At 37.2% G+C, this 26,331-nt stretch overlaps 1 protein-coding gene across 1 annotated transcript in view; it reads right to left on the bottom strand.

The window, feature by feature from the left end:
• Positions 1-26,331, bottom strand: part of CFAP47 (cilia and flagella associated protein 47) — a 533,433-nt gene that overhangs the window by 230,605 nt on the left and 276,497 nt on the right. The window contains 2 exon segments of the mRNA XM_032618881.1: positions 9,868-9,956; positions 20,054-20,212. Of these exon segments, the coding sequence (XP_032474772.1) occupies positions 9,868-9,956; positions 20,054-20,212 (248 nt within the window).

The raw sequence follows: 26,331 nt of genomic DNA, 5'->3' as shown, positions 1-26,331 counted from the left end.
TGGAAAAATTTGTCCAAATTAACTTTTTCAGAATTCTAGTTCACTAAAGAAAGGCTTGCAGCAATCTAAGTAGTGTTTATTCAAGAAAAGCTGACAAACCTTGGCAAGAACGGTAGTTTGTGGCCTTGTAACTTTTATGTTGTAACTCTCCCTCCACCTTTCCATAGCTCTATAGTAGCCTTGAAAACTAACAGCCTTGCAACCAAGGTAGTTGTAAAAAATGCTCAGGCTTGCAGCCACAGGAGGGAACAGACTGAGACTGGAGCTCTTCAAAAAAGTCCCATCCATCCCTGATCATTGTTCCTGTGTAACCCATCTCACAGTACCCTCGAAGAGCTCAATATGCAACGTGTTGTCTTTAATCAAACTGACTCAAAGAAAAACACCTATCCCCAAGATGTTAGTTGAAAACAATCAGTAGCAATTATGCCTGAGGCTGCAACAGCAACTGGATCAAATAAGAGCCTGACAAAGCATAAAAGGAAGATCTGGGGACAAGATGCCCATAGGCAGAGTCGCCATAGCTTAGTAGAGACCCAAAATATGTCAAAGACCTTCAACCCCACTTATGGAGACAATTAATAAAGAATATCAATAAAGAGATATTATACAAAAGAACTAATTATAAATTCTGGACTTAGAAAGTACAATACCTGAAATAAAAAAGCACTAGAAGGACTCAACTGCAGGTTTGAGGTGGCAAAAGGACCAGTACACTTGAAGATAGGTCAAGTAAAATGGTTAATTCTAAAGAATGGAAAGAGAAAAGAATGAAGAAAAATTAACAGAGCCTCAGAGAACTGTGGGAAACCTTCAAACAGACAAACATAAGCCTAATCAGAATCCTGAAAAGAGAAAAAGGCAGACAGAAAATGTGAAGAAATAAATGATGAAAACTTCCCAAATTTGATGAAAAATATTAATTTACACATCTAAGAAGTACAAAAAATTCTATGCAAGATAAACCCAAGGTGATCCATAGCTAGACAATAAGAGTCAAGTCATTGAAAGGCCCAGACACAGTAAGAAGCAGAACAAAATTGACTCAATACCTATGTTGCTCCTCAGTAAGATTAACAATAGAATTCCCATTTAAACCCTAAAGAACAGAATGCAATTGGATGATGTATATACAGTATGCTGAAAGAAGACTATCAATAAGGAATACTATATACAGCAAAACTATCCTTCAAAAATTAGGGAAAAATTAAGATATTACCAAACAAACAAAAAAATGAAAGAATTCATTGCTAACAGACCTACCCTACAAGAAATACTAGCAGAATTTCCTCAGGCTAAAGGAAAAGAACACTAGAAGTTAATTCTAAACCACATGATGAAATAAAAAGCATAGGTAAAGGTAACTACATAGATAAATACATAAAACAAATAGGCTATAAATGTACTTTATTTGCAATCCTTTTTGTTCTCCTTTCTGATTTAAAATAAAATAGTGTGAGACAATAAATGTAAAACTGTTTTAAGGGCTTATAACTTATAAAGATGTAATGGGTATAACAATAATAGCACTAACAACAGGCTAGGGAAAGGAGATACACTGAAGCAAAGTTTCTGAATTATACTGAAATTAAATTGGTATCAATCTGAGCTAGATTATTTTATATTAGGGTGCTAATTATAATCTTCAGGATAACTACTGAGAAAAAAACTAAGAAAACATACAGTAAAAGAAACAAAAATTTTAAAAGGCACACTAAAAGTAAATATTTAAAACAAAATCAAGTAGTAATAAAGAAAGAGATGAACAAAGACACAGGACTTATAGGAAACAAGTATCAAAATGGCAGACATAAACCCTACTGTATCAGAGATTACATTAATTGTAAAGGGATTAACACTCTAATCAAAAGGCAGAGATTGACAAAATGGAAAAAATAGCTTAGAAAAAAGACAAACATTGGTTCAAAGACACAAACAGACTGGGAACAAAAGAATTAAACAAACCAACAAACAAAAACTACCACGCAAACAGTAAAAAAAAAAAAGAGAACTGGAGTGACTATACTAATAACAGACAAAATAGAACTTAAAGCAAACATTGTTCCAGCATGACAGCATGAGAGCTCCATGGACTACTTACCAGGGAAATGAGTTAAAATATAAAAATCAACTATATAAACTCTCTGGAAATGATCTTGAGGGCATATAGCAAAAAAAAAAAAAAACCCAAAAAACAAAAAACACACACCTCTTCAGTAATATTTACTAAATTCAGTAAGAAAAGATGCAGTCTGTGGCACTTGAACCAAGACCACTCTCTTCCTCCTCCTTCCTCACCCAATTAAGACATAAACTCTACTCCAGACAAGTACAGCTAAGAATATAGGGCTCATTCCTCTCCTAGCTCCCAGATAAAGAACTATCTTTCTGAGAGATGTGTGACATCAACATTTCTCATCCTGCCCCAAGTACACGTTGCTAAGGCTAAGTTCTGGGCAAATGCAGCTAAGAGGAGCCAAGGGGTTCCCTTCTTCTGCCCAGCATCAAAACATGGACCACAGGCTCTACATGGATGTGAAATTGCCATTGCCCTACCTTATAAAGTGGTGGATCTATGCTGGAAGAAGCAAGCCAGGAAGACCTGAAGCTACTGTCCCCCATCCCACCTAGCACTCAGCTCCTAATGTGGGACTGATTCTCCAAGAAAAGTGTACCAGTGTCCCCCGTTCCACCAAGAGAGCTGTGGCTCAGAGATTTTGCCTAGAGGGAGAAGCTGACCTTAAAGCATATAGTTCTTAATCTCTTCACAAAGGAACTGATTCCATTTTCAAAAACGTGAAGATCAAGGGTGCCCTTAAAAATAGTGTAGGTGGAGCTTCCCTGGTGGTGCAGTGGTTAAGAATCCACCTGCCAATGCAGGCGACACGGGTTCGAGCCCTGGTCCAGGAAGAACCCACATGCCGTGGAGCAACTAAGCTCATGCGCCACAACTACTGAGCCTGCGCTCTAGAACCCATGCTCCACAACAAGAGAAGACACTGCAATGAGAAGCCCACGCACCACAATGAAGAGTAGCCCCTGCTCGTTGCAACTAGAGAAAGCCTGCGTGCAGCAATGAAGACACAACACAGCCAAAAAAATAAAAAATAGTGCAGTTGTAGTGAAAGGCAATTGGGAGGATCCCTGCTAGTTTGTTGGAGAAACCTGGGGCAAGAGACCACTGGGAGGAGCCCTCCTGGGGACAGAATAAATCCCAAACACTGACCTAACAAATTATTATTTCAAAGGACCTGGATTTGATTGAATTGGCCTGAGGAGCAATTTATGCCTTCCATAGCATTGGAATTAGGGAAATTTAATAGCTAGGTGTGGACAGAGACACAGAGAGTCAAAGAAAGCCCTGCCAAAACCACTGTTAACTCAGAGTGACTGTGAGCATACCCAAGGCTGTATCCCCTAGAAGCAACATTAGAAGGTTCACACTATGTATGTGGGTTTTTTTTTTGGGGGGGGGGACGGGGGAATGGGGAGTAGACATCACTAAAATAAGCCAGCTACTCAGTAAACAAACAACCAAACAACATTAACAATCCTGTGGGAAGTGGGACCAGAACTCAATATATTTTCAAAAACGTCCAGTTTCCAACATAACAATTATGAAACAAGCAGAGAAACAATAAAAGAGGCATGCAAGAAAAACTGCCTGTTGGAGTGATCAACTACCATATTTAACAGAACACTAATTCAAAATAGCCATTGTAAATGTCTTCAAAAACGAAGGAAACTATGACTACAGAAGTAAAGGAAGGCATGATGACAATGTAACATCAAATAGAGAATATCAAAACAGAATGAAATTAATAAAGAACCAAATGGAAATTGTGGATTTGGAAACAACAATAACAGATATAAAAAAAATCACTAGAGGGGCTCAAGAGATTTGAATTGGCAGGAAAAAAAAGAATTAACAAACTTCAAGATTTATAGAGATTTTGCAGTCTGAAAACAGAGAGAAAAAGAAAAATAAACAGTCACATATATATGGTATACACTTAAATGGACCAACACATGTTTAATGAAATTAACAGAAAGAGAGGAGAAAGAGAAAGGAAAATAAAAACCATTTGAAAAATGAGATGGGTAAACATAGCTGTGTCACACTCCCCAATTTCAAACAATGCAAAGCTAGAGTAATTAAAACAGTATGGTATTTGCATAAAGACAGATACATAGATCAATGGAAAAGAATGGAGAGCCCAGAAATTAATTCACACTTATATGGTCAATTATTTACAACAAAGGAGCCAAGAATATACAATGTGGTACTGACAGTCTCTTCAGTAAGTGGTTCTGGGAAAACTGGTCAGCCACATGCAAAAGAATGAAACTAGATCACTATTTTACATCATACACAAAAATTAACTCAAAATAGATTACAGACTTGAACATAAGACTTAAAAGCATAAAACTCCTAGAAGAAAACACAGGCTTATGTAAACTCCTTGATATAGGTCTTAGTGATATTTTGAATCTGACACCAAAAGGAAAAGCAACAAAAGCAAAAATAAACAAATGGGACTACATCAAACTGAAATAAAGCTTCTGCACAGTAAAGGAAATCATCAACAAAATATAAAGGCAACCTAATGAACTGGAGAAAATATTTGCAAATCAAATATCTGATAAGGGGCTAATATCCAAAATATAAAAAACCCAATATCTAAATCACAAAAATCCAAACAATCTGATTAAAAAATGGGCAGAAGACCTGAATACACATTTTTCTAAAGAAGGCATACAGATGGCCAACTGGCACATGAAAAAATCCTTAACATCATTAATCATGAGGGAAATGCAAACCAAAACCACAATGAGATATATCTTATACCTGTTTAAATGGCTATTATCAAAAAGACAAGAAGTAATAAGTGTTGGTGAGGTTGTGGAGAAAAAGGAACCTTTCTGCACTGTTGGTGGGAATGTAAATGGGTGCAGCCACTATGGAAAATAGTTTGGAGGGTCCTCAAACAATTAAAAATAGAACTAGCATATGATCCAGCAATTCCACTTCTAGGTATTTATCTAAAGAAAACAAAAACACTAACTCTATAAGATACATGCACCCCCATGTTCACTGCAGCATTATTTACAGTTGTTAAGATATGGAAACAACCTAAGTGTCCATTCACAGATGAATGGATAAAGAAATTGTGGTGTATATATACAATGAAATATTACTCAGCCATAACAAACAATGAAATATTGCCATTTGCAAAACCATGATGGATCTCAAAGTCATTAAATAAAATAAGTCAGACAGAAGACGACAATACAATATAATCTCTCTCATATGTAGAATCTTGAAATAAACGGGCTCATAGATATGGAGAACAGACTGGTGGATGCCAGACTTGGGGGATGGGGTGCGTGGGATAAATGGGTGAAGGGGGTCAAAAGGTTAAAAAGAAGAAAAATAAAGGGAAACAATTAAACATTTATTTTACTTTTCTTATATGAACTGTACCACTGGATAACCAAAGAGATGAGAAGATGTTCTCCTTGTAAAAATATTCCAACTAATACATTTCATAAATGATAGAAATGGAATATCACCATTTTGTAACCACCCACGAATAATGAGGTACCCACTGAGTATCAATGGCTACTAACATTCCAAAAAGAGACAAGATATTATATGCTTCCTAAAGAAAGAATATGTCATTTCCTTTAATCTTGCCAAAGCAAATGAACCTGAGTTCCTCTGTATCCATTCCTCTGTATCCAGCTGTGAATTTAAAAAATATACAACTGAAAAAAGAACATGTGAACCTATACCATAAACATGAAATCAGCAAAATCCAGACATGGGAAACCACAGCTCAATCAGCTCATGTTCTTCAACCAATGATTGTAAGGAAAAGAAAGAAATGGAGGAGGAACCTGTAAATCATTTAAAAGGCATATGATTTTTTTTTAATCAGCAAGAGTAAACTCCAGTGCCCAGAAATTCACACTTGTGTGTGTCACTTCCCTGATTACCATGAAAGTCAAGATAGCAGTTTATTCAAGAAAGAAAGAAGAGATTTGGGGATGGTTGACAAAGTCCTATTTCCTGACTCAAATACAAGAGTGTTTACCTTATAATAGTTTATTAAATAATACATTTGTTTCTGTTCTGTGAAGGAAGGAAGGAGGAAGGAAGGAGTGAGGTGGGTGAGAGCAAACTTGGATTAGGCTATGGAAATCATTCCAGAAGGTAACATGAATCTATAAGAACAATTAAAGAAAAACAAAAATGATAAATAAGAAGGCTAATATAATGAAGGCTATAAATATGTACTTTCTGTTATGAACTGAACTGTGCCCCCCCCCACAAACTTTGTATGTTGAAGCCTTAACCCCTAGTACCTCACAATGTGACTATAGTTGGACATAGGGCCTTTAAAGGTGATTAAGTTAAAATGAGTCCATTAGGGTGGGCCCTAATTCATCCTGATTGGTGTTCTTGTAAGAGGAAACGTGGACATACAAAGAGACACGAGGCATGCACACATAGAGAGAAAAGACCATGTGAAGAGAGAAAAGACCATGTGAAGACACAGAAAGAAGGGGGCCATCTGTGAGCCAAGGAGAGAGGCCTCAGAAGAAACCTAATCTGCCAGCACCTTGATCTTGGACTTCTAGCCTCAAGAACTGTGAGAAATAAATTTCTGTTGTTTAAGCCACCCAGTCTTACGGTATTTTGTGCTGGCAGCCCTAGCAAATTGATATACTGTCCTTTTTTCTCTCCGTTTTCTTAAAATCATAAAAAAATATACAAAAGAAATAAAAAGAAATATTCATAAATATTATGCAATATTACTGATTATTGTAACATTATTGATATAATACATATGACCAAAGGAAACACAAAATAGGGGGAAGGGAATAGAGCTATATAAGAGTAACACTGTGAATCTCAGTGGAATTAAGTTACTGTTTACATGAGGTATCTAAAATAGTCAAACTCATAAAGCAGAGAGTAGACTGGTGGTTGCTAGAGGCTGGGAAGAGGATGAAATGGGAGTTGTATAAAGTTTCAGTTATGCAAGATGGATAAGTACTATAGATGTTCTATGCAACATAGTGCCTATAAATGTTATAGGCAACATAGTGCCTATAACAATATGGTATTGTGCACTAAAACATTTGTTAAGAGGGCAATTCTCATGTTAAGAATTCTCACCACAAAAAAGGAAAAAAAAAAAAAAAGAGAAAAGGAACACAAGGAAACTTTTGGAAGTGATGGATATGTTTATTGCCTTCATTGTCGTGATAGTATCATGGTACATGCATATGTCCAAGCTCATCAAATTGTATACTTTAAATGTATAGTTTTTTTTTGCATATCAAATATACCTCAAAATAAGATATTTTTTAAAAAAAAGATAAACAATAGAAAATATCAAGGAAACTAGAAGAAGGGTCTTTCAAAAGATCAATAAAATTAACAAATCTTTACCTAGATTGACCAAGAATAAAGGAGAGAAAAATCAAAGTAAGGGATGGAAGAAGGGCCATCACTACTGCCTTTGCAGGGGGGAAAAAAAGGATTATAAGGGAATACTGTGAAAACTTCCATGCCAACAACTTAGATAATTTAGAGGAAATGTATAAATTCCTACAATGGCGCAAACTACCAAACTGATTCAAGAAGAAATGGAAAATCTGAGTATGCCATAACAAGAGATGAAATTAGTAATAAAGTTTCCACAAAACAAAGCTCAGACCCAGATGGCTTCAATTCTACCAAACATTAGAAGAATAAATACCAATCCTTCACAAACTCTCCCCAAAAATAGAATGGAAAGGACCATTTCCCAAATCTTTCTCTGAGGGTAGTACTGATGATATAAAAAGCAGATAAAGACATCACAAGAAAAGAAAATTACACTAGTAAATCCTTTTTTTATAAATGCAAAAATTTCAACAAAATACTACTAAACCAAACCTTACAACACGTAAAAAAAGAATTATACAGCATGAAATAGTTGCATCCTGCTAAAGAGGAATTTGAGAACTACTGATCTGGTACACAGAGGTGTGGGAGCTAATCCTGTTTCTGTTAAACCTAGACTGGATAGGAGATTAAGAAGTGCAAACTACCATGTATAAAATAAATAAGCTACAAGGATATATTGTACAGCAAAGAGAGTAGAACCAATATTTTATAATAACTATAAATGGAGCATTACCTTTAAAAATTGTGAATCACTGTACTGTATACCAGAATATATAATATTGTATATCAATCACAGCTCAATAATTTTTGTTTTTTTAAATCTAGACTGGGTCACCTTATTTGTTAAAAAGAATATTAAATTTTGACAAAGTAGAATCAAATCTGATCATTGTGCTGCATATAAATTTTTGGAAAATATATGAAATTTAAAATTTTACTTTGAAGTACATTTAATATGAGATTATTAATAATAAGCAAATCCTGATCATTTTTTGTAAGTGTAATATGAAAAACTAGGTCACTTATTGTTATATTATTTATAACATTAAAATAGTCTCTATATGAATTATTTGGCTTTAAATTTCCTTTCTTATTCATTCTCATTTATTATATTTTACCTTTAAAAGTAATATATGTTTACAGTAAAATATTAATTTTACAAATTTTATGATTGGCCTTAAATTTTTCAGTTCATATTCCCATTGCCTAAGTTTGAAGGCCACATTCAAATAAGAGAGGAAGGAGTCAAAAGTCCCCAATTAACAATCTTGTCCTTTACCAAACCATGCATTCCTCACAAGAAGTAACAATTTTAATTCAATCTGAGATAAACCATAAAATAACAATAAAATATTATAATTTTTTGAGAAACATACAATTATAATATTCTACCAATTCCAGGAACTTTGAGATTTACTTTCAGTTCTACCACTAGAATAAGTCTAAGCATGTTTGATCCTGATTTCCTCTGAAGAACTGCAGTCATTTGGTTTACTTAAGGGCATATTTTAATACTGGATTAAGGCCACATATTCTGGTATTTTTTATTCCTTACATTCTGATATAACACTGTAATGAAATTACGGTAAATAAAATTCTCCCTCACTGAACATGGGAACTATAAATTCACCAGCCGTTTTAAAAAAAGAATTTTTGTTTTGTAAACAATAAATGATATTGTTAATAAGAAATTACCAAAAGCCTAGACATATAGTGATTTAAAAACTGGAAATTATCAACTACTAAAATAATAAGCATACATACAACTTCTAGTCTCAACACAAGTACTGCTGTAAGGATCTGATTTTTAAAGCTGGTGGAAACAGAGTTCATAATTTAAGCGATACGTAAGGTAAATTTATATGTAAATTTATAGAAAGACATTTTTCTACTTGCGACCTTAAACAATACTTAAGCAATTTATTGTCTTTTAATTTCAAATATATGCTGTTGTTATTGTTGTTGCTAAACTCAAGATGCACAAATGCACGTTTAATGTGCAGTTTGAATTAATCATGATGCTTTAGGTAAAAATAAATTTTCCGCTTGAATCAACATTTCACTTTTGGAAATTAACAGGATAAAATTAGAAGTTAAAAAGTCTATTAATTATAAATTTTTAAAAAATGAAAGAACTGTAAATGTCAATAAACAGAAAGCTTAGAGACAAAATTCATAAATTTGATATCATCAGCCTTACCTTTGCAGAGATCAAATAGCATTTCAAGAAAAACTGATTTACCTTCATTATTTGTTCTATTTTACCTGCTGATGCTTATAAATTTATAGCAATGTAAATATATAAAATTTCTCCTCAAAACAGTTCATGTTGAAGAAAAATACATACTTCTCTTAAAATTCAATATGGCTAATTGCAATGAATTTATGTCAAAACAATAACTTACCTGAAGTCCCAAGCAGTGTGGAAGGGATTTTTAACATTCACAATGATTTCTTTCCATTTATAACACGGAGATTTGCATTTTATACTTGCCTATGGTAAAAAAATATATATATAAAACATACAATATGATAATAACAAAAAATAATAACCTCAGTTATAAAAAACAAACTTGGGCTTCCCTGGTGGCGCAGTGGGTGAGAGTCCGTGTGCCGATGCACGGGACACGGGTTCGTGCCCTGGTCCGGGAAGATCCCACATGCCGCAGAGCGGCTAGGCCTATGAGCCATGGCTGCTGAGCCTGTGCATCCAGAACCTGTGCTCCGCAAAGGGAGAGGCCACAATAGTGAGAGGCCCGCGTATTACACAAAACATAAATAAAAATAAAAAAACAAACTTAAAGTACCTAAAAAACTATCCATTTAAATAACATACTGATATCAATTTTTTTTTACATCTTTATTGGAGTATAATTGCTTTACAATGGTGTGTTAGTTTCTGCTTTATAACAAAGTAAACCAGTTATACATATACATATGTACCCATATCTGTTCCCTCTTGCAGCTCCCTCCCTCCCACCCTCCCTATCCCACCCCTCTAGGTGGTCACAAAGCACGGAGCTAATCTCCCTGTGCTATGCGGCAGCTTCCCACTAGCTATCTATTTTAGGTTTGGTAGTGTATATATGTCCATGCCACTCTTTCGCTTTGTCACAGCTTACCCTTCCCCCTCCCCATATCCTCAAGTCCATTCTCTACTAGGCCTGTGTCTTTATTCCTGTCCTACTCCTAGGTTCTTGATGACATTTTTTTTTCTTAAATTCCATATATATGTGTTAGCATAGGGTATTTGTCTTTCTCTTTCTGACTTACTTCACTCTGTATGACAGACTCTAGGTCCATCCACCTCATTATAAATAGATCAATTTCGTTTCTTTTCATGGCTGAGTAATATTCCATTGTATATATCTGCCACTCTTCTTTACCCATTCACACGATGATAGACACTTAGGTTGTTTACATATACAGGCTACGGAAAATAGGGCTGCAATGAACATTTTGGTACATGACTCTTTTTCAATTATGGTTTTCTCAGGGTATATGCCCAGTAGTGGGATTGCTGGGTCGTATGGTAGTTCTATTTGTAGTTTTTTAAGGAACCTCCACACTGTTCTCCATAGTGGTTGTACCAATTCAAATACCCACCAGCAGGGCAAGAGTGTTCCCTTTCCTCCACACCCTCTCCAGCATTTATAGTTTCTAGATATTTTGATAATGGCCATTCTGTCTGGTGTGAGATGATATCTCATTGTAGTTTTGATTTGCATTTCTTTAATGATTAATGATGTTGAGCATTCTTTCATGTGTTTGTTGGCAGTCTGTATATCTTCTTTGGAGAAATGTCTATTTAGGTTTTCTGCCCATTTTTGCATTGGGTTGTTTGTTTTTCTGTTATTGAGCTGCATGAGCTGCTTGTAAATTTTGAAAATTAATCCTTTGTCAGTTGCTTCATTTGCGAATATTTTCTCCCATTCTGAGGGTTGTCTTTTGGTCTTGTTTATGGTTTCCTTTGCTGTGCAAAAGCTTTGAAGTTTCATTAGGTCCCATTTGTTTATTTTTGTTTTTATTTCCATTTCTCTAGGAGGTGGGTCAAAAAGGATCTTGCTGTGATTTATGTCATACAGTGTTCTGCCTATATTTTCCTCTAACAGTTTGATGGTTTCTGGCCTTATATTTAGGTCTTTAATTCATTTTGAGCTTATTTGTGTGTATGGTGTTAGGAAGTGATCTAATCTCATAATTTACATGTACCTGTCCAGTTTTCCTAGCACCGCTTATTGAAGAGGCTGTCCTTTCTCCAGTGTACATTCCTGCCTCCTTTATCAAAGATAAGGTGACCATGTGTGCGTGGGTTTATCTCTGGGCTTTCTACCCTGTTCCATTGATCTATCTTTCTCTTTTTGTACCAGTACCATACTGTCTTGATTACTGTAGCTTTCTAGTATAGTCTGAAAGCAGGGAGCCTGATTCCTCCAGCTCCGTTTGTCGTTCTCAAGATTGCTTTGGCTATTCGGGGTCTTTTGTGTTTCCATAAATACTGTGAAATTTTTTCTTCTAGTTCTGTGAAAAATGCCAGTGGTAGTTTGATAGGGATTGCATTGAATCTGTAGATTGCTTTGGGTAGTAGAATCGTTTACACAATGTTGATTCTTCCAATCCAAGAACATGGTATATCTCTCCATCTATTTGTATCATCTTTAATTTTTTTCATCAGTGTCTTATAACTTTCTGCATACAGGTCTTTTTTGTCCTTAGGTAGGTTTATTCCTAGATATTTTATTCTTTTTGTTGCAATGGTAAATAGGAGTGTTTTCTTGATTTCACTTTCGGATTTTTTAACATTAGTGTATAGGAATGCCAGATATTTCTGTGCATTAATTTTGTCTCCTACTACTTTACCAAATTCATTGATTAGCTCTAGTAGTTTTCTGGTAGCATTTTTGGGATTATCTATGTATAGTATCATGTCATCTGCAAACAGTGACAGCTTTACTTCTTCTTTTCCGATTTGGATTCCTTTTATGTCCTTTTCTTCTCTGATTGCTGTGGCTAAAACTTCCAAAACTATGTTGAATAAGAGTGGTGAGAGTGGGCAACCTTGTCTTGTTCCTGATCTTAGTGGAAATGCTTTCAGTTTTTCACCATTGAGGATGATGTTCGCTGTGGATTTGTCATATATGGCCTTTAATACGTTGAGGAAAGTTCCCTCTATGCCTATTTTCTGCAGGGTTTTTATCATAAATGGGTGTTGAATTTTGTCAAAAGCTTTCTCTGCATCTATTGAGATGATCATATGGTTTTTCTCCTTCAATTTGTTAATATGGTGTATCACGTTGATTGATTTGCGTATATTGAAGAATCCTTGCATTCCTGGAATAAACCCCACTTGATCATGGTGTATGATCCTTTTAATGTGCTGCTGGATTCTGTTTGCTAGTATTTTGTTGAGGATTTTTGCATCTATGTTCATCAGTGATATTGGCCTGTAGTTTTCTTTCTTTTTGACATCTTTGTCTGGTTTTGGTATCAAGGTGATGGTGGCCTCGCAGAATAAGTTTGGGAGTGTTCCTCCCTCTGCTATATTTGGGAAGAGTTTGAGAAAGATAGGTGTTAGCTCTTCTCTAAATGTTTGATAGAATTCGCCTGTGAAGCCATCTGGTCCTGGGCTTTTGTTTGTTGGAAGATTTTTAATCACAGTTTTAATTTCAGTGCTTGTGATTGGTCTGTTCATATTTTCTATTTCTTCCTGATTCAGTCTTGGCAGGTTGTGCATTTCTAAGAATTTGTCCATTTTTTCCAGGTTGTCCATTTTATTGGCATAGCGTTGCTTGTAGTAATTTCTCATGAGCTTCTGAATTTCTGCAGTGTCATTTGTTACTTCTCCTTTTTCATTTCTAATTCTATTAACTTGAGTCTTCTCCCTTTTTCTCCTGATGAGTCTGGGTAATGGTTTATCAATATTTTTTATCTTCTCAAAGAACTAGCTTTTAGTTTTATTGATCTTTACTATCGTTTGCTTCATTTCCTTTTCATTTATTTCTGATCTGATCTTTATGATTTCTTTCCTTCTGCTAACTTTGGGGTTTTTTTGTTCTTTCTCTAATTGCTTTAGGTGCAACGTTACGTTGTTTATTCGAGATGTTTCCTGTTTCTTCAGGTAGGATTGTATTGCTATAACTTCCCTCTTAGAACTGCTTTTGCTCCATCCCATAGGTTTTGGGTTGTCGTGTCTCCACTGTCATTTGTTTCTAGGTATTTTCTTATTTCCTCTTTGATTTCTTCAGTGATCACTTCGTTATTAAGTAGTGTATTGTTTAGCCTCCATGTGTTTGTATTTTTTACAGATCTTTTCCTCTAATTGATATCTAGTCTCATAGCGTTGTGGTCGCAAAAGATACTTGATACAATTTCAATTTTCTTAAATTTACCAAGGCTTGATTTGTGACCCAAGATATGATCTATCCTGGAGAATGTTCCATGAGCACTTGAGAAAAATGTGTATTCTATTGTTTTTGGATGGAATGTCCTATAAATATCAATTAAGTCCACCTTGTTTAATGTGTCACTTAAAGCAAGTGTTTCCTTATTTATTTTCATTTTGGATGATCTGTCCATTGGTGTAAGTGGGGTGTTAAAGTCCCCTACTATGAATGTGTTACTGTCGATTTCCCCTTTTATGGCTGTTAGCATTTGCCTTATGTATTGAGGTGCTCCTATGTTGGGTGCATAAATATTTACAATTGTTATATCTTCTTCTTGGATCGATCCCTTGATCATTATGTAGTGTCCTGCTTTGTCTCTTCTAATAGTCTTTATTTTAAAGTCTATTTTGTCTGATATGAGAATTGCTACTCCAGGTTTCTTTTGGTTTCCATTTGCATGGAATATTTTTCTATCCCCTTACTTTCAGTCTGTGTGTGTCTGTCTCTAGGTCTGAAGTGGGTCTCTTGTAGACAGCATATATATAGGTCTCGTTTTTGTATCCATTCAGCCAATCTGTGACTTTTGGTGGGAGCATTTAATCCATTTACATTTCAGGTAATTATCAATATGTATGTTCCTATTCCTATTTTCTTAATTGTTTTGGGTTTGTTATTGTAGGTCTTTTCCTTCTCTTGTGTTTCTTGCCTAGAGAAGTTCCTTTAGCATTTGTTGTAAAGCTGGTTTGGTGGTGCTGAACTTTCTCAGCTTTTGCTTGTCTGTAAAGGTTTTAATTTCTCCATCAAATCTGAATGAGATCCTTGCTGGGTAGAGTAATCTTGTTTGTAGGTTTTCTCCTTCATCACTTTAAATATGTCCTGCCAGTCCCTTCTGGCTTGCAGAGTTTCTGCTGAAAGATCAGCTGTTAACCTTATGGGGATTCCCTTGTGTGTTATTTGTTGTTTTTCCCTTGCTGCTTTTAATATGTTTTCTTTGTATTTAATTTTGAAAGTTTGATTAATATGTGTCTTGTGTGTTTATACTTGGATTTATCCTATATGGGACTGTCTCTGCTTCCTGGACTTGATTAACTATTTCCTTTCCCATATTAGGGAAGTTTTCAAGTGTAATCTCTTCAAATATTTTCTCAGCCCCTTTTTTTTTCTCTTCTTCTTCTGGAATCCCTATAACTCGAATGTTGGTGCATTTAATGTCCCAGAGGTCTCTGAGACTGTCCTCAGTTCTTTTCATTCTGTTTTCTTTATTCTGCTCTACAGTAGTTATTTTCACCATTTTATCTTCCAGGTCATTTATCCGTTCTTCTGCCTCAGTTATTCTGCTATTGATCCCTTCTAGAGTATTTTTAATTTCATTTATTGTGTTGTTCATCGTTGTTTGTTTCATCTTTAGTTCTTCTAGGTCCTTGTTAAATGCTTCTTGCATTTTGTCTATTCTATTTCCAAGGCTTTGCATCATCTTTACTATCATTATTCTGAATTCTTTTTCAGGTAGACTGCCTATTTCCTCTTCATTTGTTACGTCTGGTGGGTTTTTCTCTTGCTCCATATGTTGTGTGTTTTCTGTCTTCTCATTTTGTTTAATTTACTCTGTTTGGGGTCTCCTTTTTGTAGGCTGCAGGTTTGTAGTTCCTGTTGTTTTTGGTATCTGTCCCCAGTGGCGAAGGTTGGTTCAGTGGGATGTGTAGGCTTCCTGGTGGAGGGGACTAGTGCCTGCGTTCTGGTGGATGAGGCTGGATCTTGTCTTTCTGGTGGGCAGGTCCACGTCTGGTTGTGTTTTGGGGTGTCTGTGGACTTATTATGATTTTAGGCAGCCTCTCTGCTAATGGGTGGGGTTGTGTTCCTGTCTTGCTAGTTGTTTGGCATAGGGTGTCCAGCACTGTAGCTTGCTGGTTGCTGAGTGAAGCTGGGTCTTGGTGTTGAGATGGAGATCTCTGGGAGACTTTTGCCATTTGATATTATGGGGAGCTGGGAGGGGTCTTTTGGACCAGTCTCCTGAAGTTGGCTCTCCCACCTCAGAGGCACAGCACTGACTCCTGGCTGCAGCACCAAGAGCCTTTCATCCACACAGCTCAGAATAAAAGGGAGAAAAAAAGAAGAAAGAAAGAAAGAGAGAAAGAAAGGAAGAAAGAAAAGAAAAAGAAAGGAAGAAATAAAGAAAGAAAGAAAAGAAAGAAAGAAGAAAGAAAGAAGAAAGAAAAGAAAAAAAGAAAGAAAGAAAGAAAGAAAAGAAAGAAAAGAAAGAAAGAAAAAGAAAAAGAAAGAAAGAAAGGAAGGAAGGAAGGAGGGAGGGAGGGAGGGAGGGAGGGAGGGAGGAAAGAAGGAAGGAAGGAAGTAGGGAAGGAAGGAAAGAAAGAAAGAAAGATAAAGTAAAATAAAATAAGCTAAAATAAAATTATTATTAAGAAAAAAAATTTTTATAAAAAAAAAAGACAGATAGAACCCTAGATCAAATAGTGAAAGCAAAGCTATACAGACAAAATTTCACACAGAAGCATACACATACACACTCACAAAAAGGAAAAGGGGAAAAAAATCATAAATCTTGCTGTCAAAGTCCACCTCCTCAATTTGGGCTGATTCGTTGTCTATTCATGTATTTCACAGATGCAGGGTACATCAAGTTGATTGTGGAGATTTAATCCGCTGTTTCTGAGGCTGCTGGGAGAGACTTCCCTTTCTCTTCTTTGTTCTCACAGCTCCCGGGGCTCAGCTTTGGATTTGGCCCCGCCTCCGCGTGTGGGTGGCCGGATGGTGTCTGTTCTTCGCTCAGACAGGACGGGGTTAAAGGAGCAGCTGCTTACAGGGCTGTGGTTCACTCAGGCCGGGGGGAGGGAGGGGTACGGAGTGCGGGGCGAGCCTGCGGCGGCAGAGGCTAGCGGGACGTTGCACCAGCCTGAGGCGCGCCGTGCGTTCTCCCGGGGAAGTTGTCCCTGGATCCCAGGATGTGGGCAGTGGCGGGCTGCACAGGCTCCCGGGAGGCAAGGTGTGGCAAGTAACCTGTGCTTGCACACAGGGTTCTTGGTGGCTGTAGCAGCAGCCTTAGTGCCTCATGCCTGTCTCTGGGGTCCGCGCTTTTAGCAATGGCTCACGCCCATCTCTGGAGCTCCTTTAAGCAGCGCCCTTAATCCCATCTCCTCGTGCATCAGGAAACAAAGAGGGAAGAAAAAGTCTCTTGCCTCTTTGGCAGGTCCAGACTTTTCCCCGGACTCCCTCCTGGCTAGCCGTGGTGCACTAACCCCTTCAGGCTGTGTTCACACCAACCCCAGTCCTCTCCCTGTCTGACTGAAGCCCGAGCCTCACCTCCCAGTCCCGCCCGCCCCGGCAGGTGTGGAGACAAGCCTCTCAGGCTGGTGAGTGCTGGTCGGCACCGATCCTCTGTGCAGGAATCTCCCCGCTTTGCCCTCCGCACCCCTGTTGCTGTGCTCTCCTCCACAGCTCTGAAGATTCCCCCTCCGCAAGCCGCAGTCTCCGCCCGCGAAGGGGCTTCCTAGTGTGTAGAAACCTTTCCTCCTTCAAGGCTCCCTCCCACTGGTGAAGGTCCCGTCCCTATTCTTTTGTCTCTGTTTATTCTTTTTTCTTTTGCCCTACCCAGGTACGTGGGGAGTTCCTTGCCTTTTGAGAGGTCTGAGGTCTTCTGCCAGCGTTCAGTAGGTGTTCTGTAGGAGTTGTTCCACGTGTAGATGTATTTCTGGTGTATCTGTGGGGAGGAAGGTGATCTCCGCATCTTACTCTTCCGTCATCTTCCCCGGTGATCCGATATTAATTTATTTAAACATTATACTGTTAAAATCTGGGTGGGAAAGAATAAAAATAGATTATTCCTCATCACTGATCCATAGTACTATGCTAACCAATGAATGATCTTTCACAATAGTGTCTCCCAAATTGATTTCCTTAAAATTCATTTTGTTAATGACTGAGTATGATTTTCCGTTTGAAAATTAATCAATCTTATATATACCTAATACATATGACATAAGGAAGGGGCAGGTGTGTATGTGTGTGTGTGCATGTGCACACTGATGTGTGAGTGCAAGAATATCTGTGTTGGAATTGTGTGACTGTGGCATGCCTGGGTTTATAACGTGGTGGCTGCACTGACATATTTTAACTATAATAAAAGTACAAATATATAAAACTGAAACTCAAATTACCCAAAAGACTTCCATAAAAGAAAAGATTCTAGGAATTCCAAATTTTTAGACTAATCATATTCTTACCTTATTTCTCCATTGTTTTCCAAACTAGTTCCTGGTGTGTAAGACCATGAGTAGCCAGATGGAGAAGTAAACAGAGATCAAACAAGCTCCAAGTGTCAGCTTTTCTGCCCCAGAGCCATGATAATGACACGCTAACACCATCCATGGGTCTCTTAGACACATGTGGCAAAGAGATGTTTTGTTTCAGAAAATTTGTGTGAGAGGCTTGGGAAGTGTAAGAGTTCATTATTCAGGAGGAAATCAGAAGATCACAATACACATCTCAGTGACAATCAAATGCCTGCTCCCTCTCCTGGGTGCCCTTATCGAATAAGCCGTTCTGTCCAGGTGAGCATCTTAATGCTCTCCTCACACAAGTGGCCTTTACTAGAGTCATTCTCTTTTCTTCCCACTCAAGCCACTGCATACCTACGATTCTTTGTAATCCATATGGAAATCGGGCAACATAAATTTACTTCTTTACCACACATCCGTGGTAGAAAATAATATTTAGACAAACTAATGGCTACACAAAGTCAATCAAAGCAATATCACAACCATTTTACAGAGGTTTAAAAATCCTTCTGCCCCATTCTTTGAGATATTAACACTTAGAACTCTGCCTGGAACATCATCAAATCTCACTAAATGCCAGTCTTAGTAATCTTTCTAATGAATTTGCTCCATAGGACACTCAAGATAAATTGATGAATGTACCTATAAGAGAAACATTTTCTATGCTGTGTAAACCACCGAACCTTAATTCAAACAAAAACAGACATAGGCCCGGGGACTGCTTTAACTTAAATCACAAGTCTCCATGGCAGAAGGGCATGTAAATTGCTATGTGTATAGTGAATGGCTCCTTGATAAAAAGCACAGATACAATCCTAAAAAGCTGAACTTAAAATAGCACTCAATACAAGTGCTTTCAAAATGCAGATGGTCAATAGACACATGAAAACAAGCTCCACCTTGCTAATCATCAGGGAAAATGCAAATCAAAACCATAATGAGATACCACCTCACACCTGTCAGAATGGCCACCATCAAAAAGAACACAAATAACAAATGTTGGTGAGGATGTAAAAAAGGGGGAACCTTGTACACTGTTGGTGGGAATGTAAGTTGGTGCAGCCACTGTGGAAAACAGTATGGAAGTTTCTCAAAAAACTAAAAATAGAACTACCATGTGATGCAGCAGTTCCAGTCCTGGGTACATATATGAAGAAAATGAAGACACTAATTTGAAAAGATACATGCACGCCAATGTTCATAGCAGCATTATTTACAATTGCCAAGATATGGAAGCAACCTAAGTGTCCAGCATATATATATATACACACACACACACGCGCGCGTGCACACGCGCACAGTGGAATACTACTCAGCCATAAAAAAGAATGAAATTTTGCCATCTGAAGCCATGTAGATGGACTTGGAGGGCATTATGTTTAGAGAAATAAGTCAGACAGAGAAAGACAAATACTGTATGATATGACTTATAGGTGGAATCTAAAAAATATAACAAACTAGTGAAGATAACACAAAAAGAAACAGACTCACAGTTACAGAGAACAAACTAATGGTTACTAGAGGTGGGGGGGAGTGGAAGGTACAAACTACTGGGTGTAAGATAGGCTCAAGGATGTATTGTGCAACACAGCAAATATAGCCAATATTTTATAATAACTATAAATGGAAAGTAACCTTTAAAATTGTATAAAACATTTATAAAAACACAAGTCCCTTTAACTTCTATTATAAAATTGAGACTTATTTCCAAAGAAAGAGTATCAAAGTAAAAATATCAGAGACACAGAAGCCAAAAACTGTGCAAATGTAAGTAAGTACACATCTGTGTCTGTATACACACATGATCTCAAAGAACAAGAGCTGCCAGGAGATGAAACTTAGAAGAACAGCTGTGCTTGGGACACTCCATGGCCTGAGAAAAGCAGAAACATATAAAATAGGTAACATTTACTTACGATGGCTTTAAAATTGAGGACTTCACCCTTGAGAGCAAAAGTCAGCATAGTACCTCCTGTTCCACTCTTAGATTTTGAAATTAATAGCAGTGAAGCTTCAGCAGGATGGAGGAAGCGACTGGTAAATTTCAGAGTTCAAACCAAACAGTAATTTGGTTTCTATTTAACAAAAGATAAAAACGAAAATATTGTAGTGAAAAAAGACAACAAGCATCTATTCAGTATATGTGCCTAGTAACCACACCCTGCAAAATACTCACTTCTACAATAAAGTTAAAGATTGTTGCAGATCTTAGAAAGCCTACAATCTAGTTATTGCTGTCAGTCAAAACATCTTGATCCAGTATGTAAAACCTAAAGTTAACTTCCAAATGTATGTATAATCTACTGAATACTGGATTTTCTAAGAGCTAGCCACAGGAAATCATATATGTATTTTTGTCGTGAATTTCATAGGACATTCTGTGCTACTGTTTAGGCACATTCTTAGTTATATCAATGACTCTTTTTTTTTTTTTTTGGTATGCAGGCCTCTCACTGTTGTGGCCTCTCCCGTTGCGGAGCACAGGCTCGGGACGCGCAGGCTCAGCGGCCATGGCTCACGGGCCCAGCCGCTCCGCGGCATGTGGGATCCTCCCGGACCGGGGCACGAACCTGTGTCCCCTGCATCGGCAGGCGGACTCTCAACCACTGCGCCACCAGGGAAGCCCTATCAATGACTTTTGATTGCAGGGAGGAAAAAATGAGAAAGACAAAGAATTCAAAAAATACTTAAAACTGTGGTTGAAAATAAAATTCGAACCTCAAATCAAAATAACGGTATATAAGTAGCATGACTTTTATTTGAAAGATAGACTTAATTAAAAGAAAGAATAAGGAAAACATGTCCATCTCATTTAATCTTCAACTTTCTAGTCTAAACCATAGTAAAATGGTTAAAGAATCGATGGATTCGGAAATTTTACTTCCCAGTTTCTAGGGGAGTGAGTCAACCATGGCACCCTGGCAGCCCTGCATAACAACACAGGCCACACACATGCAAGGCTTAACTGCAGTGGATATAAGTCTTGGCAGAAAGCTCTGTGATCCTCCCATAACATAAGAGCATGGAACTTCAGGAAGCACTGCTACAAGAACATTTTTCACTTGCCTCCCTATCTTCCCTGAGAGGCTGTCACCAGACAGTTTCTTACTGCCTCCTACATTCTGATGAGGTCTGAGGCTGGCTGCCTATCCTCCTACAGGGTAGAGTTACAGGCTAGAAACTGCTTAGTTGCAGCATGAAACTGACTGTCAGCAACAGGTGTCCTACCATGCATGATGCAGTCATCTGGTCCCTGTTGTTTTGGTGTCACTCTGCATAAGGGACATGGAGATCTGGCCCCTTTGTTAACTCTTGCTTTCACTGTTTATAGAAGTAATGAGGTCTCTGAATAAAAAATGGGCTCAATGTTTCTTTAATGGCTGAGTCTTTCTGCCTTGCCTTGCTGCCACAGCTGTGGGTGGTAAACCGTGGGGACCTTTTACCATTGCTTTTTCACTGGCTTTTAGCACAGTTAGCATTATACATCATATCACAGTTATTCTTTGTACAAACTATCACCTGTCACCTTCCCTTAGGATAGACACAGTTGGGAATGGAGATGGGAATAGATTCTCTCGGCATTATACTTTGGCTTAACTTCCCCAGAACCTTTGAGGAATCTCTGTTAAATGGGTGAGTTTAGGGAGCAGCATAGACTAAAATGAACGGAGGACTTTCAAAACCAATTGAAATATTCTCAAAATTGTTTCTTAGGGAAAATTACAACTCACAACCAGCAGGAATGGGGAGGATTTTATTCAGATATAATATCACTAATCTCCTCAACCTCTGCTAAAGGATACTTTCTTGGCTATTATGAAAAGCTCATGGGCTTAAATTTAATTGAAAACAAAGAATATTTGACCTTGAGATCTTTTTTTGGGTGTATAGGCTCAAACTATGTGTTAGGATACCTGTGAGTGACTTAGGATTTTTCTAGCTATTCTAAAATTCATTACTAGATAAAGCCATTCACTCAATTAATATTTATAATTTATAATGTTCCAGACATTGTTTTAGGTTTGGGAGATACAGTAATTGGGAAAAAAATACACTATTCCTGATCTCCTGGATCTTTCATTTTATAGGATATGGCAGACGTTAATTATGTCATCATAAAATAAATGTGAAAATTACAAATTATGTATGTGCTATGAAGTGATAGAAGGGCGCATAATGGAGAGTGTGATGTAGTCTGAAATATCAGAGGAAGTGATATGTTAGGTAGGATATGGAGGACGAGAATGAGTTAGGTAGAATTTGTAGGGGATGAAAGAAGGCATCCAAGCCAAAGCCTCTAAAATGAGAAATTATGATGTGTTTGAAGAAATTACCAAAGGCCAGTGGTGCTGAAGCTTAGAGAGCAAGGGTGTTAGTGATGCAAGATGTAGCTAAGAGCCAGCCATGAAAGGCCACATGGGCCATGTTGAGATATTCAGTCTATATCCTAATGGTGATGAAAAGCTATTGGAATATTTTAAGCAGAAGAGTAACATGACCAAATTTACATCAAAAAAATTATTGCCATTCTAATATAAAGAATGGATTGCAGAGAAACCTTTTAAGAATCTATTGTAGCAGCCCAGTTTAAAGATGATAGTACATTAAATTAGCATAGAGGAGATAGATAAGGGGAAAGATGTCAAATTTAAGATACATTGGGTAAAATCAATAGGATGAGGTAATGGATGGGCTCTCCATGGAAGGTGATGAAAAATGGAGTTCAAGAATGACCATAAACGGGCTTCCGTGGTGGCGCAGTGGTTGAGAGTCCGCCTGCCGATGCAGGGGACACAGGTTCATGCCCCGGTCCGGGAAGATCCCACATGCCGCGGAGCGGCTGGGCCCGTGACCCATGGCCACTGAGCCTGCACGTCTGGAGCCTGTGCTCCGCAACGGGAGAGGCCACAACAGTGAGAGGCCCGTGTACCGCAAAAAAAAAAAAAAAAAAAAAAAAGAATGACCATAAGCTAAATAACATGCACTTAGTAAATAAATTTATGGAACTATACTTAAGTTTTATGAAACATTTTAAAATAGAGTATCCTTTTTATGAAGCCAACAGCTGGTTTTAGGACCATCAAGATTTGAGCTTCTCCTGAGTATAGATATTCCTTTTATAAATTGTGTAGTCACATTGAAGCATGGAAATGACCAGTATTCCTTCCTGAGAGTGTTAGAAATTTCAGAATCAAGTGGGTTGTCCTTTTCAGGTAAGTATCTTATGTATCCAGATGCATATCATAATTATGGACTTTATCTTAATTTTCTTATCTTTTATTTTCTTTTTGTTCCAATTGCCTCCCCCTCATTCAAAAAAGTCTCCTTTATATTATATGTACCTCATAGACTACTTCAACATGGCTTTTGGATGGGATGGAAAATAAATATATGACACATCAATGTCAGTGCCCAGAGGGCTCAATGAGAATAATGAGAAAAAAAGAAACAGAATGGTTTTCTAAAAGTATACTTTCACTTCTATGACAGTCACTCTATGATTAGAGCTAAATTTAGTCATCAAGTTAGATGCAGAAATATTTTTTTATATGCTGGTATAGCTGTTTAATCTTTTCTATATAAATGATATCTCAGGGAATTTAAATCCACAACTGGCAGAAAGAGCCATTATTAATCATGATTCAGACAGAATCTAAGACAGGATATGGTGCACATAGATAATTATATAATATCTGATAATGATAAACCTATAGATTTTTTAAAGAAAATAAAATATTTTCTGAACCCTATGTGTAAAAACCAAAGTCTTCTAAATTATTTAGTCTAAAAAGATATTTTTATATCACTGAGACCAAGATAAACAAACATACTGACTGATCTCAAAGAAAATAAAAATAATACAGGTCATAGATGAGAATGTAAAAGTCAGAATACAAAAATCAGAGATGCTTATTAAGATATTATAACTCCAGTTAAAGAACAGGATGCTATAAAATAGAGATATTCAATGCAAAAGAAAGTATTCTTACAAATATATATAGGAGATCACCTATCTATTTATCTATCTATCTATCTATCTCCTAAAGGAAACAGTTGGAAAAGAAGGCTTGTTGATAAAGAGAGAAAAAAGCAATGAGCTGAAAAATATGAGTGATAAGGTAAGATATACAGAGAATCCAATTAACAGGTAGTATCTAACAACTAAAGGTTGGAAAATGAGAACAATGAAAATGGAGGGGAGAGAATGATGAAAGAAATTATTTAAGAGAACTTTTCAGAGCTTATGAAAAACAAGTTCATAATTAAAGGACTCACTGTGCACCCAGATAGTGAATTTAAAAAGTCCCTCCTTGGGCTTCCCTGGTGGCGCAGTGGTTGAGAGTCCGCCTGCTGATGCAGGGGACGCGGGTTCGTGCCCCAGTCTGGGAAGATGCTACATGCCGCAGAGCAGCTGGGCCCGTGGGCCATGGCCACTGAGTCTGCGTGTCCGGAGCCTGTGCTCCGCAACGGGAGAGACCACAGCAGCGAGAGGCCCGCGTACCACAAAAAAAAAAAAAAAAAAAGTCCCTCCTTGATGCATTCTGGAACAATATCACAACACAATGGAAGATCCTAAAAATGTCCAGAGGTGTGGGAAAACAGAATTATAGTAGACTTTCTCATCACCAATACTGAATACCATGAGGCAAGTGGAACAATTATCTCAAGAGTTATGAGGAAAAACCTTTTCATCTTGGAAAAATATAGGAAGCAAAAAATAAATCAAGTGTAAATGTAGTCAAAAGACATGCCTAAAAATAAAAATTTTAGGCAATTTACCTCTCCCATACTTTTTATTAGAAGGTTTCATAAAGGAAGTTTTTAGTAAATAAGTGAGTACACTAAGAAAGAGAAGGATATTAGTTTCTATCCAAAGAGAAATATAGAGTGCCCAATACTAAGCTCTTCAGTAGGTCTGGAAAGCACTCAGTCCAAATAAGAATGAAAGGTAAAGTGCTCTAGAATGTGGTATACTTGAAGGAAGGATTAAATTTACTCACTTCTTTAGAATTTATTTTCTCAGCTTAAAAAAAGCATCAAAAGATGCTTTGTACACTGATTGCATAAGAAATATTTACAAAACACATTTTTACTCTTGGAACAGTAATGAACAGAGGATAAAACTAGTGATGTTTGGTGGGAGGGTGATCCATCTAGAGGAATAAGTAAGCAAGATCATCAAATATTATAGCTATATGTCAAGACATTATTTCTGAAGTTGACATAATAAAAATACTGGCAAAGATATATAGATTATTTATATTTATGGAGGTAACCATTGGAAGAACTAAAATTAGACATAGTTGAAAGAGTTAAAAGTAGGCACTCAAGAAGTGGATCTTTGGGCTTCCCTGGTGGCGCAGTGGTTGAGAGTCCGCCTGCCGATGCAGGGGACACGGGTTCGTGCCCCGGTCCGGGAAGATCTCACATGCCACAGAGTGGCTGGTCCCGTGAGCCATGGCCGCTGAGCTTGCGCGTCCGGGGCCTGTGCTCTGCAATGGGAGAGGCCACAACAGTGAGAGGCCCGCATACCGCAAAAAAAAAAAAAAAGAATTGGATCTCAGGAGATGGGAATATGAGGGGAGAAGGATTTCCTTTGCATGTTAAACTCTTCTGTATCTGAGTTGTTAAAGCAGATTCAAATTAAATTTTGATTAAAAAAGATAAAGAAGTTGAAAACAAGAATATATGTACATGTACAATATGGTCAAAATATGAATACATATATTCATGATTACATGTATAAGTGTACATGGATATATGGTCAGTTAACGTTCACTTGGCATGTGTTAAAAGCCTCAAGAAGCTAATATTCATAAATATGTCTATATTGATGCAGACCATTAAAGGTACAATGGTGAATAAAAAGAAAAAAGCACTGCTGAGAAATTCATGGGAATTACGTTCACCCAAGTGAAATGTTCTCACAAACCAGCTCCTGGAGAAGCAAAAATGATATAATTATATGTCATGGATCTTCAGGATTTCTTACAAATAGTCAAAATCACATTTCACTGAATGCCAAGGGCTCTGTATGAATATGATATACACAAACACAGACACACAGTATGGCAGGTGTTAGTTTAATAAGAGTACTAACTCTGGATTTACATTGGCTGGTTTTGAATCTTTATTTCACCATTTAATAGCAGGAAAAATTGGGCAAATGATTTGATGTCTCTGTGCCCAATGT

This window comes from Phocoena sinus, chromosome X (genome assembly GCF_008692025.1).
Source record: "Phocoena sinus isolate mPhoSin1 chromosome X, mPhoSin1.pri, whole genome shotgun sequence".
Taxonomy (NCBI): Eukaryota; Metazoa; Chordata; class Mammalia; order Artiodactyla; family Phocoenidae; genus Phocoena; species Phocoena sinus.
The sequence above is the reverse complement of the archived record's forward strand: the minus strand, read 5'-3'. Positions and strand labels throughout refer to the sequence as shown.